The sequence below is a fragment of the Mangifera indica genome, chromosome 20 (genome assembly GCF_011075055.1).
Source record: "Mangifera indica cultivar Alphonso chromosome 20, CATAS_Mindica_2.1, whole genome shotgun sequence".
Taxonomy (NCBI): domain Eukaryota; kingdom Viridiplantae; phylum Streptophyta; class Magnoliopsida; order Sapindales; family Anacardiaceae; genus Mangifera; species Mangifera indica.
This window is the reverse complement of record NC_058156.1, coordinates 1,252,492-1,268,575: the sequence shown is the minus strand read 5'-3', so window position 1 is coordinate 1,268,575 and position 16,084 is coordinate 1,252,492. Positions and strand designations below refer to the sequence as shown.

The following is a 16,084-nucleotide window of genomic DNA, read 5'->3' as shown; positions in this document are numbered from 1 at the left end:
GAGTTCGTCATGTCATCAGAAAAAGTAGTTTGAGGACAACCAAAAAAAAATTCAAGGGAATTCAAATTTCTTTTAATAATATTTTTAAATTAAAATTTTTAATTATCTAATATAATAATTATAATATTAATTATTAAATTTAAATTTTATTTATCTAATATAATTGATTTAAGATTGAAAAAATGATTAAACTCAAGTGAAATTTTCCTCTTTATAAAAATTTATGAGATTTTTTTCACATGTTTAAGGAGTATTTTATTGTATGATAGTTGAATCGTGTATTCTATTTTATATAAAAATTTTAATTTTTTATATTATATATTAAATATTATATTATATTATATAATACAATTTTTTAAAAATAAAATAATAAAAATATATAATTCAAATATTATTATTTTAAAAAATATTATAAACATTATTAAAAATTTAAATATCTAACAATAAATATTATTTTATATTTATATAATGTGTTATAAAATACTGACAACTTAATGATTAAACTCTAGGGGGCTGCAGAGAGTTTACTTAGTTTTCCCAACCTGCGCCGGGATGCGTAGTGTACACCGTCGTTACCCACGTTTCCCCGTTTCATTACTCGATCCTCCCTCAGCTCCAAGCAGAAGTAAACAATGGCGACCCCTTCACTGACACTCCCCTCAACTCTCAGCCCTTATTCAAAATCCTCATTTTACCCTCATTGTTTCTCTCAATTCCCATCTCCACCTCTCCTTTCCTTCACTCGCACTCTCAAACCCTTCCGTACGAGACCAAAATCCGTCATTCTTTTTCCCCGCAGCAACTCTGTTTCTCAAGCCCTAGGCTTTTCGGGCTCTTTCTTCGAGGGTGGTGGGTTCGGGTCAGATGAAGACCCGACTTCAGTGCCACGTGGGTCGGTTGGAACTGCGACCGCTATCAAGGAGAAAGAGGAGCCCCAATGCCCACCTGGGTTGAGACAGTATGAGACGATGATGGTGTTGAGACCCGACATGTCTGAAGATGAGAGAATTGCTCTTACACAGAAGTACGAGGAGGTAATCATATGTTGCACTTGCCCTCTTGTTATTGCGAAACTTATCGTTCAAATGAAGTAGACCATAATTATTTTACTGAAGCTCAAGTGTTATTCATAAAAATAGAAATTTGTATTATATATTGGTTAAAACAAGAAAAGATTTATGTTGCAGTTCAAAGCTGAAGACTTTCTGGCAATTAAATTTGTTGTTGGTTTATAATTAAACTTATTTCATATAGAATTCTACTTGAAGTGTTTTCGTTGAAGAGCTGGGAAGCACCGAAACTTACCCCAAGATGCGTTTCTGTGTTTCCGAAACGTTTCCGTTTCTGAAACTCCTTGAACCTGGTAAAAAACATTCCAGGAGCATTTCATAAATATAAAAAAATTTGAAATGCATCTCTTTTCTTTATTTTTTAATCAATTAAAAATTAATTTCATGTATCACTCTCCATTACAATTTCGAATCCTAACTCCGATTTCTTCTCCCCGCCTTTCTGGTATCAGAAGCTTTTCTCCTATTCGGTGTGTTAAAACCCATCTCCACTCCATTTCCAACTTCTTCAACTATCCACGAATGCTTGAAAAATTGTTTTAATTAGATTTGATATACACTATTTATTTGGTCGTCAATTGATAGGTGAAGTTGGTTATGTGTACACTTTATTATTGCTAACAAGTTGCTGTATTTTTTTTTGAAGAAATACAAGTTTTGTATTTTTTTATGAACTTTTTTTATTTTATATTTTTTATATTTATATGTTTCCTCACGTTTTCATTTCCTATATTTTATAGAAAATATGTTTCAACATTTTCATTTCTGCGTTTCTGTTTCCATGCTACGTAGTGTAAGAGTGTTTGAGGTCTGTGGTGGGAATCATCTTCCACTGGGGCTTTAGGAAATTCAGTTCTAGGTGTCTAGGAAGTTGTATAACTATTTAGAACTTGAGTTTCATACTTTAATATACATGGAATTGAGCCAGGAATTTTTGTCTCAATATATTTGTATATTGTTGAATATATGGAGATTGGCTAGTGTAATTAAGTTTACGAAATTTCATGTAACATTTTCATTGCAAGTTTTCTTTGGTTTCTGCTAATATTGGCGTTTTTGTAGTTGCTTGTTGCTGGGGGTGGAATGTATGTAGAGGTATTTAATAGGGGGATGATTCCACTAGCTTACAGCATAAAGAAGAGAAACAAAGCAGGGGAGAGCAATACATACTTGGATGGTATCTACCTCCTCTTCACCTACTACACTAAACCTGAGTCCATGCAGGCTCTTGAGGTGACTATGAACACTGATGATAATGTCCGAGCATCCAGTTTTAAAGTTAGGAAGCATAAGCGATAGATTATTTCGATCCTTTGCATAAGAAAAGATTCACTTCTGCAATGGAATCTCATATGTTATGAATCCTTTTTGTTCCCAGATTATCTGAATTCTATTTGTTTTGTCAATTACAAATTTGGATAAGTGTGAATAGAATGAAAATATTTGTTTATTGCAGTTGCATATAGTAAAAATTTTCTGGTAATTTTCTCTATTATCCAGCTTGTTTAGCCTTGCCTGTGTACAACAGAAATTTTAACCAAAATGTAAGCTCATCTTTACGAACATTGAAAAGAGTAAACCCCAGTTGAGAATTGGGATGTTGTTGATTCCCTGTGTCATCTGTATTGGTTTCTTTAGACAAGACCAGCAAATTCATTTGAAGGGTGCACATTCTGCAATCTAAATGTAGTCTTTCTAAATACCGAGTTCATAGTAATCTTAACATTTCCATGGATTTTAGAAGATGTGTATATGATAATTTATAAGAAATTTTCCCCTTAGTCTCTGCCCTTGTTTGGCCTTTGTCAAGTTTGAAGCTTCTCCAGTGATAGTATGATCAATAAATCTACTTTTTGAGTCACTTCTTAAGTCAAATAATTCCAGCCATTGCGTGGGTTGGCCAAGACAGATACATTTCATGGTCCACTAAAATACAGAATCCTTCTTCCAAATGTAGCGTGAGATAACTCATAAATCTGTGACCTGTGAAAAATTTTTATTCTGATAATATTCTTGATCTTCCCTTGAGAGCACCAATCATGAACAACTGGCATTTAGTTAGTGGTGGATGATAAAAGTATATCTGCCTGATATTAAAGTAACTAGAATACTGTAAGTGATTTTGGGGTAGGATTTTAGCCGTCATGTGATAATTTTGGGGTCAACTTTTTTTGTCTGTAGGTGATTCTTCAGCTGCCAATTACTGGGCATTACTAGGAACAAAAAAGTGGTGCATTTTGTTGAATTGAAAAAATGTGTGAAATAGAACATTAACACTTACTATATGAAGAGAATCTGATACAGGGATGCCGTTTTAGATCTTATCTTATGCCCACTTTGTATGAGATCTTCAAGAGGAACCAGTTCTTTGAATTTTGTAGTATAGAAGAAAGAGCAGAATTGGCTAAAATAAACACTTAATCAATATGGAAGGCCTATGTTTTCCATCACTTTCTCTCAGAACCAAACAAATATAATAACAGCAGGTGGGTTGACAATGTTACGACTGATAAAAAATCATATATCACGGTAGGTTAACCTCATGTTCATTGAGAATCATGCAGGCCTAACTGCTGTACCTAAATAGTCAAATCGATCAACCTGTAGAATAGACACTTGTCAGTTTAATTAACATTGAGTCAAACCCTCTTCCCAAATTTCAAGAATATACCAATTTAGAAGTTATTAGGCCATTGACCAACCAACAATGTATGAAGCTCATAGCTCACTTGAACAAGATCAACCTTGTAGGTGGGGTCGTGATCAAACATTCTTTTTTTCAGAAAGAAATAAGATTGCAACAGTTGGATCATTAGCATTTGATATAGGTTACTGTTTACCAAACAGATGCATATTTACCAAACCCTCTCATTTTCACTTCTGATTTTATTAGTAAGCAACTGATTTCAGCAATTCAATCTCTTTTTCCAAGCAAACAGCAGTCCTTTAACCATAATATTATTTCTGTCTCCCACTGCAACCTCTCTCCGTATATACACTCAACAAGGCTCTGGCGCCTCTACCATCTTGATTTTCAAATTTTCAAGAGTTAATCTGACAGGATTTTTGAAGCTTTGAGAACGTAGACTGATGGGGATGCCTCAAAGTCCTCAAGCCCTGCAACTTAAACTTTACCAGGCTTTCATTTTTGCAATTCCTGTACTCTTCTCTATTATTCTCTTCTTGTTGTTTTACTTGTTCTATTTCAAGAGAAGGGCTTCCAGTCTCTCCTCTGTTCCAATACTTCCAACAAGTTCTAATTCGACTTCCCCTTATATCCATGGTCATCCTCTAAGACTTCTCACTCTTGCCAAGCGACAGGCACAAAAACAAAAAGTAGTTAAAGCATCAAATGTTTTTGCTCATCAAGTAAATCTAATGCTATGTTTTCCTGTTAAAATGTTTTAGCCTTGCCAGATGGGTTGGGATAGAGAGATCAAAGACAAGCTTCCAATAATCTTATTTGATGAAGGACTAAGGAAAAGGGATTCACAGTAAGTATTTCTCATTTCAAATCTGTCTCTCAATAATATAGCAGACATCAATGAGGTATATATGTAGCATACCCTACAACATGTGCACACATGCTTGTGTTATATTAGTTGGCTGCTCTTATTGATTGGGAGCTTTAACTGAACTAAATGATGAATTTTTTGGGAAGTGGGGATTCTATTCATGACTTGTTACTTTGAAACTAAGAGCCAGAGCTTGAAGAGCTCAACCGATTGAATCTGTTCTTTTCTACTTTATCAAGATTTTCTGGCTGTGTAAATACTTATACAGTACAAGTTGAACAGAATTAACCTGTTGAAATCTTGTACAGGTGCTGTGTTTGTCTGGGAGAATTTGAGATCATAGAGGAGTTGCTCCAAGTTCCATTATGCAAACATGTATTTCATATTGAATGCATACATCACTGGCTTCATTCAAACACAACTTGTCCACTTTGTAGATCCTCAGTCATTCCTCCAACCAAGCTTTCCAACCCACCTACACCTACTGAATCCGAATCACAAGAGTGAGAAGGCACTGACTCCAACGATAATCAACTGAACATACATTCAGAACAACTGCAACAACAACTAGATGGTGATGATGGTAGTTTCAGATATTGCTGATGTATGTAGAGGGCAGCTAGTTGTTCGAATTGAAGGCTCATCTATGGCAAGTACTTCTTTAAATAGCTCTGAAAGATTGTCTTCTTGGGGTTCATCTAATCAAGAAGCAACAGTTGTTCACAAATGAATGTTGAAACAAATTTATGCTAAAACTCAAGTGGGTATCTAAGATGATCTACAATATACACAATTTCTGCACCATAAATGTATGCTTAATACATTCATATTCTTTAAGATTCATCAATTTATATCTAAATTTCTGAAAGCACCTTTATTGGTGGGCATTAAAGGAATAGTGTTGGGTTGTTTCAGTTAGTGAGTGAGTGAGTGTGAGGGGAAGACTCACCCCTTTTGCTAGCTTCAAAAGTAAGAAAAGTCTAATAAGAACTATCAGACATCAGAACCTTTGCAACAACTCCACCCAAGAGTCTTAGAGAGTGACCTATTGACATAAAGATCCAACTAATAGCCTATTACACATCCAGATGGTTAGTTATGAGGAATGTCAAGTCCATATTATTAGTTGTGAGAAACATAGAACCAATGACTTGATATGTAAGAAAAAAGTTGTTAGATTGTCCCACATCAGTTGAGAAAGAGACTAATTATAAGTGTAAAAAAAAGTTTCATCTGTTGAGCTCGTTTTTAGGGTAAGAGAGACCCAATTACACTTAATGAAGTAGAAACCTTCCTCTCACACATCCGAGTAAGGAGATTTTTCTACAAAAGGTAGTGTATTCTTCCTTCAATTTTGTTTCTGTTTTGTTTTTTTTTTTTTTTTTTTTTTTTTTTTTGTAATAATGAGATTTTTCATATTATGGTAGCATTATTGTAATGTGCTCCTCTGCAACACCAAACAGAGATCGTAATTATACCACCTTCTTTCAGAATATATATATAGTATCATTAATAGACAAAGAGAACATAGATTTCCAATGTTTATTTCTAAAGGATAAAATTTTGCAGCATTGAAAATAAAATACTAAGCAAAAAACAGAAGAAGGCTTTAATTTTGTCCCTAAAAAAGGAGAAAAGCTGCTGCATAAAGAGTCCCTGCCAGAAATATTGAAATAAGTGTAATCCTGGTAGGCATTTTCCCTTTGTCATCTCTCAGGAACATGGCTTCATAAATCGGCAAGCAATTCACCATGGCAAATCCTGCTAAAAACATCTGTAAAAACAGTCCTTCCATATTGTTTCCACTGATAATGTCTAAGAACCCTTTAAAGAATGAGAAGAAGTTAGCCATTGCTGCGGTTGCCAGTGACACAAACATGGGTGATGGTACTCCGAACTCAAAGATTTCTTGCTCATATCTCTTGCTCTGTTCATCATCAAGTACTTTGCTTGTCACATTGAAACCCAATGCAGAAATGCCAAAGCTCTGGAGTAAGTACTCGACGAACCCGAAAAGGAAACATGTTAGTCCCCTTATCATCCAAATCCTCTGATCATTCCACCATTTTCTGAAAGTTGCACCTTCTAATATAAACTCTAGGCAATCTTTTGCATAGGCTCCAATGAAAAGAAATAAGTATAAGAGAAACCATGGTTCGGAAACCTTTGGGAAGAGACTGATTCCCTTGAGGAGAGCAAGCTGGGGGAGAAACGCATACACAGTGACGGGGATGGACCAGAAGGGCCAGCATGAATAATGAGCATAAGGTAGACCCATAAGGCCAATTCTGCGGATACCAAAGGTTAAGGTGCTAAGTCTTGAAAAGGCCACCTCAAGAAGACCGATGGCCCATCGTTTGTGTTGGTTTATCAAATCAACAAGAGCTATTGGTGCATCTCCATAAAATGCTGGCCTTTCAGGATGACAAAATATGGACCTCCATCCCTCACAATGCAGCCGATACCCTGTGTAGTAGTCTTCAACCAATGATCCATATCGGAAACCCATCTGCCCATTTGAACCAATTCCAGAAGATTTAGTCATCAACAACAGAAAACTCTACTGATCATGACTAATGAAACACTAACCTTGGATCCCCAGTTGGTTTGCTTCTCGTAGTTGCAGCCTGCTACATGGTGAGCCAATGATAGAATAGACGGGGACTTGATGGGTTTATCCACAGCATAGTTTGGATGGAGTTGAGGAATTTCAGGTGACATAAAAGTTGAGGGGTCACCAAAGAATGCTCGTCGTAAAAAATAGGCTCCAGTTCCAACATAATTAGGACCCCTTAACCCATCGAAACCCAGAAAATTTATCTCAAACAAACGTTTGATCTCGCTAGCATATATGTCATTCTTGTTTAGTCCGCGAAAACGCTGAGGAAACTGAACGAACGCCAAGTCCGATCGAGTTGCAGAGTCACATACATAACATAGCACACGGAGGGGTGTTTTGGGATCATTTGAGTACATGTCACAGTCAAGCGTCAAAACTACTGGTGCATTGGTCATAACAGCAGAAACTCGCAGCTGCAACCCAACAATTAAGAAACTTTTAGTATGAAAATTTTCACATTGCTTGATAAATTTATTTGTGTAGATTTAACATACCAGTGTGTTGAGGGCACCAGCTTTGAAATTGTGGCGAGAAGTTTTGCTTTTCTCTCTGGATACGTAGATGAGATTGGGCAACAAATGGCCGGTGATGTCTCTGTCTTTTTTATTCTCTGATAAGACCTGAATAACAGTAGGATGATCTTGGCGGGTAAAGCCATCAGTCCATTTATTGAAAGCCTGGCGTTCTTCTTCACCATTGATGTAGTCATCAGTAACTTTCCCAGTTTCAACAACATGTTCTACTCTGAATTTCATGCTTTCATACAAAGCCTGTCACATTACATGATCGTTGTTAATTTGCAAAAAAGAAAAAGAGACTCCCACCGTTTGATAAAATTGTCGACAGCAGGGTTCGAACCGGCGCGAACGAAGCCCAACAGATTTCAAGTCTGTCTCCTTAACCACTCGGACATATCCACCTCATGGTGAAGGGGAGCTTAAATAATTTATAAAAATACAAATAAGGTGAACCCTGGGGAAGACGATAAGATATTTGGAGAGCTGGGCACTCTCTCGTTCATGCCTGTCGTTTCGGTAGGCTTTCCCGCCATATATTTCAATTTCTGTTTTTTCTTCTTCTTCATCCTTTCTCTTGCCATCCCCTAGGTCTCCTTTTCTTGCTCTTCCTTTCTTTCATTTCCTTCTCCTTTTATCTCACTAGAGATATATTTATCAATTACATTCTTTTTAAAATATGATATTTGGTTGTATATACAAATTTTAAAAATTGTAAACAATTAATAACATTTATTTTACTAAAATATAAAAGTTTAGTGATATGAAAAATATAAGAATTTGAATGTAAAAATAAAATTTCAAACTTTTAAATGTTTATCAATATTATATAACTTGCTTAATTGCAAACTCATCGAGCTGAAAAATAGCAAGTTCAAACTTGCCTTGACACAAGTTCAATTGTGAGTAATTTGACCCATTTATAACTCTAATCCAACTAAGCAACGACTAGATCATGGTTGCTTGATATGATAACTCTTTAAAGATTTAAGCTTTTAACCATCTAGTGTAATGTCATTGAAAACCTAACACAGGCTTGACAACTAGTGTAATTATCCAATTTCATCATTGTAAGAACAAGAAGAACAAGAATTGGTTGTCAATCCAAGAGAACAAGAAAAAGAGATCAAAGTTAACAGATTTGTTTGTTTCATTGTTAGAAGAAAGATTTTGAAAGTGAGGAAAGTAGAGTGCAATTGGATGGTTGAATTGTAAGTTTTGCCATCATAGCTCTAATACATCCCTATGTTGCATTGTTGACATGGTATGAGTTGCATCATAGTGGAGAATGGAAATGATTAAGTGAGTGATGACGGAGAGGGAAGGTGAGAAGAAAAAAATATAAAAAAAATGAAGAACAAAAAATCTAATGAACAAAGGGATAAGAGAATAACAATAAAGAAGAAGAAAAGGGAATATTAAAATAAATAAGTAGTTATTTTATTTTAAGTATTTAATTAAATATTTAAATAATATAATTAAATAAATTTAAATTAAAAATAAAATAATTCATAAAAATATGATTCTATCTTATAGGAAAAAATCATTTTTTGTGTTAAAAATTTTTTTGAAGGATATAATTTTTAATTTTAAAGAGTAATAATTTTTTATTTTTTCAAAAAATATTGAAAAATAGTAATTAATTTACGAAATATATCTGCCGGTCAAATAATGTTTTCTATGTAGAGTGACAAAGACACACAGTCTCATCCCCTTGATTACTTGCAGATATTTCCATAATCTGTCGTCAGCTAAGCCACGTGGCGATATCATGGAGCTAGTTAAGTAGGCTGGGAACCCTTTTTATTTACCCACTTGACTTTATTGAAGGGGACAACAGGATAACCTTAAAAACAAAGTAGGGCTAGAGACAAGTAGCTATTCGTAGCTAGACTTGCGTCAGTAGGGTTGGCTTCATTACTGTTGGTTCAAGTATTATCATCTAATCGAGCTCGAACTTATTATCGCATGACCAATTGCTTGATTTGTGTCTACCCAGATTTGACTTAATTATTATTGAGATAAATTCACTTTGATTTTATAAGCTTACGGTAATAATTTGGCTTGAGTATGATATAATAAACTTTAAAAATCTTAAATGACTTCTAAAATCATATCTTTCGATTTTAAATAAAAAATAATTAATAAATATATATATTAAAAGATTTGAGATAATTTTTTATATCAAATTTGAATTAACAATTTATATTTCAGGCTCGAGCCAAAAACTCTTAGGCTCGTTAAACTTGAACCTAATAATATTAGATTTATTTGCAATCCTAACTGAATACTATTTCTCATTCATCAAACAATAAATATATTTTCACTTAAAGTAAATATTAGTACCGATGCAATAATATCTATCTAAGAAAATAAATATAATTATGACCAAATTAAATTTAGCAAGAAAATTACAGTTAGGATTTGATTCAAACTGAGTTTGCTAAAATTTAAATTTGAACTCAGTTTGAACGAATCTAAAACAAATTTGGTTCAAACAAGTTCAAACTTAAGAATTTAATATTTTTCGAATTTAAGCCTAAACTCGATTTTTAGAGGTGTTTGATTTGTAAAGTCAGCGAGTTTGAAAAAATTCAATATAAATCTATTAAAACAATATTTTTTTAATCAATATATATTGAAACGATATTATTTTAATATCAAAATAAGATCAAAATTCGATTGAAATTTAACTCTTTTTAAATAAGTTAAATTTAAATATCTTAAAAAATGAAGAGATTCAAATTCATTTAATGTCAAATCCAACCGTAATAATAGTGGATAAGAATATTTCACCTTAATCTTCTCTGTCTCAGAGCACCAGCAATTATTAGATGTACTGAAGTAGACTTCCGGGCTCCTCACCATGATATTCTTCTCCCTACAAAATGGAAGCCAGTGGCTTGCAAACTTAGCTGCCTCCATGAAAGCAAAGAGAGTGAGAGCCGAGCCTCCATCGTCCGATACATAAACTGAAAGCTTCTCAGTTGGATAGTCATAAGCCATAACTGACAAGGCCGTGTTGACAACATTAATCGGCGGTTCTTTATAGGGATCCGCCGTGCAAACAAACACATCCAGAGCCGGAAAATCGCTCGGTTTCATCACTTTTTCAAGGTTTTCAGGGTACTCTTTGCGATGAACGGGACGCACATGAAAGGACTGTGAAGTCACCCACATGAAGGCTAGAACAAGATCAGAGAGTAACAAAGAGACTGTCACCAAGAAAGAGGCTAGGTTTTGGGAGTTAACAAGTGTTTGCACATGGTGATAGACAAGAGCTAAGATGGCACAGAAGTAAACCGAAGAAAACACGCGGTTGAAGAAGGTGCGACGGAGGGGATGAAGGGTGTTAAGAGGAAGGACTTTGGAGGCGGAGACGCCGATGCCGGTGTACTCCTTCAGACTTCCCATTTTCGGTGACTCCTTATCAAATAATGGCTGATGTTTATGAGAAGTGCATATCCTGTTAGCTGGCTTAGTTATTTATAATCCAGGTGAAAAGGATGGTAGACTAGGCACGTGCAAGCAATAATTGAATAATATCGTTGTATATAAATACATTATACAAATTTATTTTTATAATTTGATAAAATAACATTTTTTTGTTTATATTTAATTTATATAAAATATATATATATATACTTTTTATTCCGTATAGTTTGATCATTTATTTATTTAATTAATTTATGTTGATGGGGATTTGTTAAAATGTCAAAAAACTACTAAGTCATTTAACAGGATACGACTCGACTTATATCACTCAATGTATAAAAAAGGTCAAAAGACTTATTCCCACCCAAGGTGTAACTGCAAAGGATTTTAAAAATCTAAATATTTATTTATTATCTAATTTTTGTTAGGATTTTTCTTTAAAATTAAAAATAAAATTATTATTTTATCAGTAATATTGAAAAAAAATATAATTTTATCTTGGGTTTTAAAAACTGATATTTCACTTTAATCTCAATTTTAATAAGTAATTTTTTTTCCTTGTATCCTTAGGTTTTCTTCCCTTCAATGATGGTTATTATTACTTAATTATATGATAATATATATCAAATATTAATAATTTATATATTCAAAATAAATATAAAACAAACATTAACATACTAAAAATGGCTGAGGAGGTGCTTCCTTTCAAAGTAGATCAAGCTTTTGAAACAATTATTGATTGGAGCCATCATGGTTAGAAAAGATTGGTGTTTCTAGGAGTTGTCTTCACATGCAGCTGGCTTACTTATTGGATTGCAATGAATATTTTTCCGAATAAAATTATAAATACATATTTTTAGTATATAATTTAAATATATATATATATAATATTATTATGTGATTAAATATTATTTTATATTTAATTTAAAATTATTTAATTATATAATAACACATCATTTATGAATCTAAATTATATATGAAAAATATATACGCATAATTTTAATGTATTTTTCCATTCCAATTTCAATAAATGGATGCGTATTGTATACACACTTTTGAAAAAACAATTAACTATATAAATAATATATTATTATATGATTGAGTAGTTTCAAAATTGAACATAAAATAACATATAACCGTATAATAATATATCATCTGTATACTCAATTATGTATTTAAAAGTATATACACATAATATTGCTATTTCAATTTAAACAAGAATTCCGGTTAAGAAATGTAAAAATATATTTTTGATTAATGGAAAAAAATTGAAATTTTTTTGTAGATGATTAGACATAAATTCCTTTTTCCCTTAGAAATGCGTATCTCAATTCAAGGAGACTTTCCTTTTTTGGTAGATGATTGTTCTTATAATTTATCTAGGGCTGGATTCGAGCTGAGCCGAGCTCGGCTCGCAGCCAGCTCGGGCTCGGCTCGGTTTTTTTATAGTCGGCTCGAGTTCAGCTCAGACTCGACTCGAGTCAAACTCGGTTCGGTTTAAGTTCGGCTCGTTTTTGGCTCGGCTCGACTCGTTTTTCATATCAAAATAATATCGTTTTGTATATATATATATAGATCAAAACGACGTCGTTTTGTATAAAAAATTTTAAAAAAAATCTATCGAACTAATCGGAACTAGCTCGAGCTCGATCGAACAGAACAAAACCTGACTCGTTTCTAGTTCGAACTGAACCGAACCAAACTCGAGCTCGAGCTGGCTCGGCTCGAGTCCAACCCTAAATTTATCAGTGGATAATTACTTCTTGAGTGATGATTCTTAAGAACTCGGTCAAACTAGTAGCACAACCAGTGTAAATAATTTAATATTTATTTTTGAAGAACGCTATCATTAATAATATAAAATATAAAATATAATAAATATATTATTCGATATGTCTTATATTTTATAATAAAATATATAAATTAATATATTATTTTAAAAATATATATTAAAATTTTTATTATTTATTTTTTTTAAATATTCTATAATATAATATGTATGAAAGAGAATTAGAATTTCATAGACAGTCCGCGAATTAGACGGCAAAAGTAAATTATATTTAAAACCAAAAGAATTGTATACGTGTAATAAATTTACGTGTAGAAGAAGAAGACAAAAAGCACGTGGATTGACTGAACTTGAGAGCAAAAAATGGGCGTATTTATTTATCATTTAGCCACCTACAAAACGACTTATGGACCGGCATGTGATTTCTTATAACGAGGACTAATTTAGGCGATAATGATAATTTATTAATATATGATATAATATTATATTATTTGAAATCTTAATGGGCATCATACCAATTCGATTCTAGCAAAAATTGCAGTGGTCTGATGCAATTCAGTCAAAACTACTTCATCCCGATGATGTGATTCCAACTTATAATTACGTCATTCAATTCAATTTCAACGGAAATCATACTATAATAGTGAGTTTTCCATGTGATAATGTTATCGTGACTAAATCGTATTAGACCAATGCAACGACGACAAGAATCAAAGCCACCTATTGCGATTAAAAGTCATGGATAGTGAATACATGTTGACAGTCGTATTGAAATTTGTTTTTTCTAATAACATAGGGTTGAAAGTTATGTAATCAAGTTTTGAAGCAAAAGTTACTTAGCTTTGGTAAGGCCAAAGGATTTATTTTCACCAAACTTGGTTGCATTCTCAAACGGCCAAAAGACTATCTCCCACTCAAGGTATGTTTTTTGTTAAATCAATTTTTTTTTTGTTAACTTTGAAAATCTCATTTACCTACTCATAGGCCTTTAAAATTAATTGAATCTATTAGTCATATCATTTTTTCCTCTCAAACCCTAAAAACTAATATTTTTTTCTCAACCCAAATTTTTAAAAACTAAATTTTCCTCTTAAGGTTTCCAAATCTTCAGATCCAATTTTTTCGACGATGACCGACAATCTTCAAGCATCTACTTTCCCTCTTCGATGACCCCCTCATTTCGATCGTACATCTTTTAACACCGTGTGGCGTCTTCTTCTCTGAACGAAGATGATTTGTCTTTATCAAAGACAAAGACGAGTTGTCTTCTTCTCGATGAAGACGTGTCGTCTTCGTCGACGATAATGCCTAGGAGGGGAAGACGTCACATAGTCAGAAAGAGAAGACGCCGAAGAGGAAGAGACGTCGCTTAGAGATCCTCGATTGTTGCTGGAAAATTCAATCCGAAAAGTTTGAAAACTCTAAGGGGGAAATATTGTTTTTGAAAACTTAGGTGGGATTGTTAGTTTTTAGGGTTTTAGGGGAAAATAAAATTAAATTTAAGTCTATTTTTAATATTACAGATAAAATGATGATTTTGCCCTTGAGACCCTTTTTTTAACAGCCTATAGGTAGGTAAATGAAATTTTCAGAGTTAACCGGGGAGAGGGAATTTGGAAAAAAAAAAAGCATACCTTAGGTGGGAAATAGTCCTTTGGCCTTCTCAAACTAATACTTGATAAATATTAAAAACTCAAATATCTACCTATGGACATTTAAAATTAATAAAATAAATTAAGTTTTAGGAATAAAATTGTTATTTAACTAGTAATATGTTAAAAATAATAAAATGTTAGTTATTTTCCCCTCGAGTTTAAAAAATTAACATTTTCTTCCCAGTATTAAACTTTGAAATATTATATTTTCCCTCTAGGATTTTTTTTTTCTCTCCCATTTTCTGGGGTTGTCACCAATCGACTTCCCTCTCACTCCCATTTACTTCCTGAAATTCGACACCTTCTCTAGATAAAGACATCATCTTCATTACTCAACGAAGATAAATCGCTCGCCTTCATCTCTAGAAAGCTTAGAAAAGCGATAAAAAAGAGGGGGGAGAGAAAAGCTAATTAGTGACTGCATTGAGAAAAAGGAATGAGAAAAGAAAAAAACGCTCAGAGAGAAAATTGTAACATTTCAAAATTTAATCTTCAAGATAAATTATTAGTTTTTTAAACCTAAGGGAAAATAGATAATATTAATTGATTCAGTTATTTTTAATAGCTCACAAATGGGTGTTTATGCCTTTAATACTTAATGGATATCAATTTAGGAATGCAATGAACTTTCGGTGAGAATAAGTCCTTCGGCCTTTTGCTAACATTAAAAATAGTAAAAAGTATATTTGTCTTAAGCAATGTTATATGTATCTAGTTTGAGTACTCAAATAAGTATATACTTATATATTTTATCACATGAGTGGATGTTACTTTTTTTAAAATTCAAAATCACCAAATCATATAATGACACATATCAATATATAACCATTTGTGTATTCAAAGAGGATGCATATAATTTTATTGTTTTATCTTTTAAGTGTAAATATCTTAAAAATTAACGAATTTCATTAATGATACAAGGAAGGTGTGAAAATATAATTTTTCGATTCTAAGGGGGCGTTTGTTGTATAAAAAAATCATTTTGGTAATGTAATTTTTATTACTTTGTTTTGTTGTAAGATAATAAAAAATTTCGATAATCTCTTATTACCAATGATGATGTGGTAGGTAATATAAAAAATATCTTAATTACCACATTTACTTTAATTATTAAAATATTATCAAAATAATCTTAATTTTATTATAATAATATTTTTATTTATTAATTTGTTATGACAAAAATAACCCTATTGTCAATTAATAAAAACAAGTAATATAAAAAATATTTTTGAATAATTAAACGTAAGAGTATTTAAGTAAAATAATAAATTAATATTTTTATTATATTTAACCAAACATAATAATTATTTATACCTACTAAATTTTATTAAACATAATAATTATTTATATCAAATAATTTATTTTAAAATAATATTTTAATCCAAACTAAACTCAAATTTACCATTTTTGCATAGTTCCGATGGGAGAGAGTCCGATCTCCTTCTAGATTCAATGAATAATAAACATATCTGTATCACCATCTCC

The 16,084-nt window shown here is 32.4% G+C and overlaps 3 protein-coding genes across 3 annotated transcripts; 2 read left to right on the top strand and 1 right to left on the bottom strand.

Moving 5' to 3' along the window:
* Positions 1–504: 504 nt before the first annotated feature.
* Positions 505–2,525, top strand: LOC123204681 (30S ribosomal protein S6 alpha, chloroplastic-like). Its single transcript, XM_044621463.1, has 2 exons — positions 505–1,034; positions 2,133–2,525. The coding sequence occupies exons 1-2, from the start codon at positions 633–635 to the stop codon at positions 2,367–2,369; spliced, it is 639 nt and encodes a 212-aa protein (XP_044477398.1). The 5' UTR covers positions 505–632; the 3' UTR covers positions 2,370–2,525.
* A 1,517-nt stretch (positions 2,526–4,042) lies between these two features.
* LOC123204682 (probable E3 ubiquitin-protein ligase RHA4A) lies at positions 4,043–5,432 on the top strand. The gene is made up of 4 exons (XM_044621464.1): positions 4,043–4,323; positions 4,411–4,439; positions 4,479–4,564; positions 4,894–5,432. The coding sequence occupies exons 1-4, from the start codon at positions 4,161–4,163 to the stop codon at positions 5,090–5,092; spliced, it is 477 nt and encodes a 158-aa protein (XP_044477399.1). The 5' UTR covers positions 4,043–4,160; the 3' UTR covers positions 5,093–5,432.
* A 616-nt stretch (positions 5,433–6,048) lies between these two features.
* Positions 6,049–11,173, bottom strand: LOC123204076 (cellulose synthase-like protein G2). The gene is made up of 4 exons (XM_044620623.1): positions 10,517–11,173; positions 7,700–7,975; positions 7,175–7,618; positions 6,049–7,094 (listed from the first exon to the last, which is right to left on the bottom strand). The coding sequence occupies exons 1-4, from the start codon at positions 11,132–11,134 to the stop codon at positions 6,207–6,209; spliced, it is 2,226 nt and encodes a 741-aa protein (XP_044476558.1). The 5' UTR covers positions 11,135–11,173; the 3' UTR covers positions 6,049–6,206.
* Positions 11,174–16,084: the final 4,911 nt, after the last annotated feature.

Excerpts from the sequence above, each read along its gene's own strand:
- LOC123204681 (XM_044621463.1), top strand. The coding sequence starts at position 633 with ATGGCGACCCCTTCACTGACACTCCCCTCAACTCTCAGCCCTTATTCA. Across the intron at positions 1,035-2,132 it reads TTACACAGAAGTACGAGGAG|TTGCTTGTTGCTGGGGGTGG; the intron begins GTAATCATATGT and ends GCGTTTTTGTAG.
- LOC123204076 (XM_044620623.1), bottom strand. The coding sequence starts at position 11,134 with ATGGGAAGTCTGAAGGAGTACACCGGCATCGGCGTCTCCGCCTCCAAA. Across the intron at positions 7,619-7,699 it reads CTGGTGCCCTCAACACACTG|CTGCGAGTTTCTGCTGTTAT; the intron begins GTATGTTAAATC and ends GTTGGGTTGCAG. Across the intron at positions 7,095-7,174 it reads AAACCAACTGGGGATCCAAG|ATGGGTTTCCGATATGGATC; the intron begins GTTAGTGTTTCA and ends TCAAATGGGCAG.
- LOC123204682 (XM_044621464.1), top strand. The coding sequence starts at position 4,161 with ATGGGGATGCCTCAAAGTCCTCAAGCCCTGCAACTTAAACTTTACCAG. Across the intron at positions 4,440-4,478 it reads CAAATGTTTTTGCTCATCAA|CCTTGCCAGATGGGTTGGGA; the intron begins GTAAATCTAATG and ends AAAATGTTTTAG. Across the intron at positions 4,565-4,893 it reads CTAAGGAAAAGGGATTCACA|GTGCTGTGTTTGTCTGGGAG; the intron begins GTAAGTATTTCT and ends AATCTTGTACAG.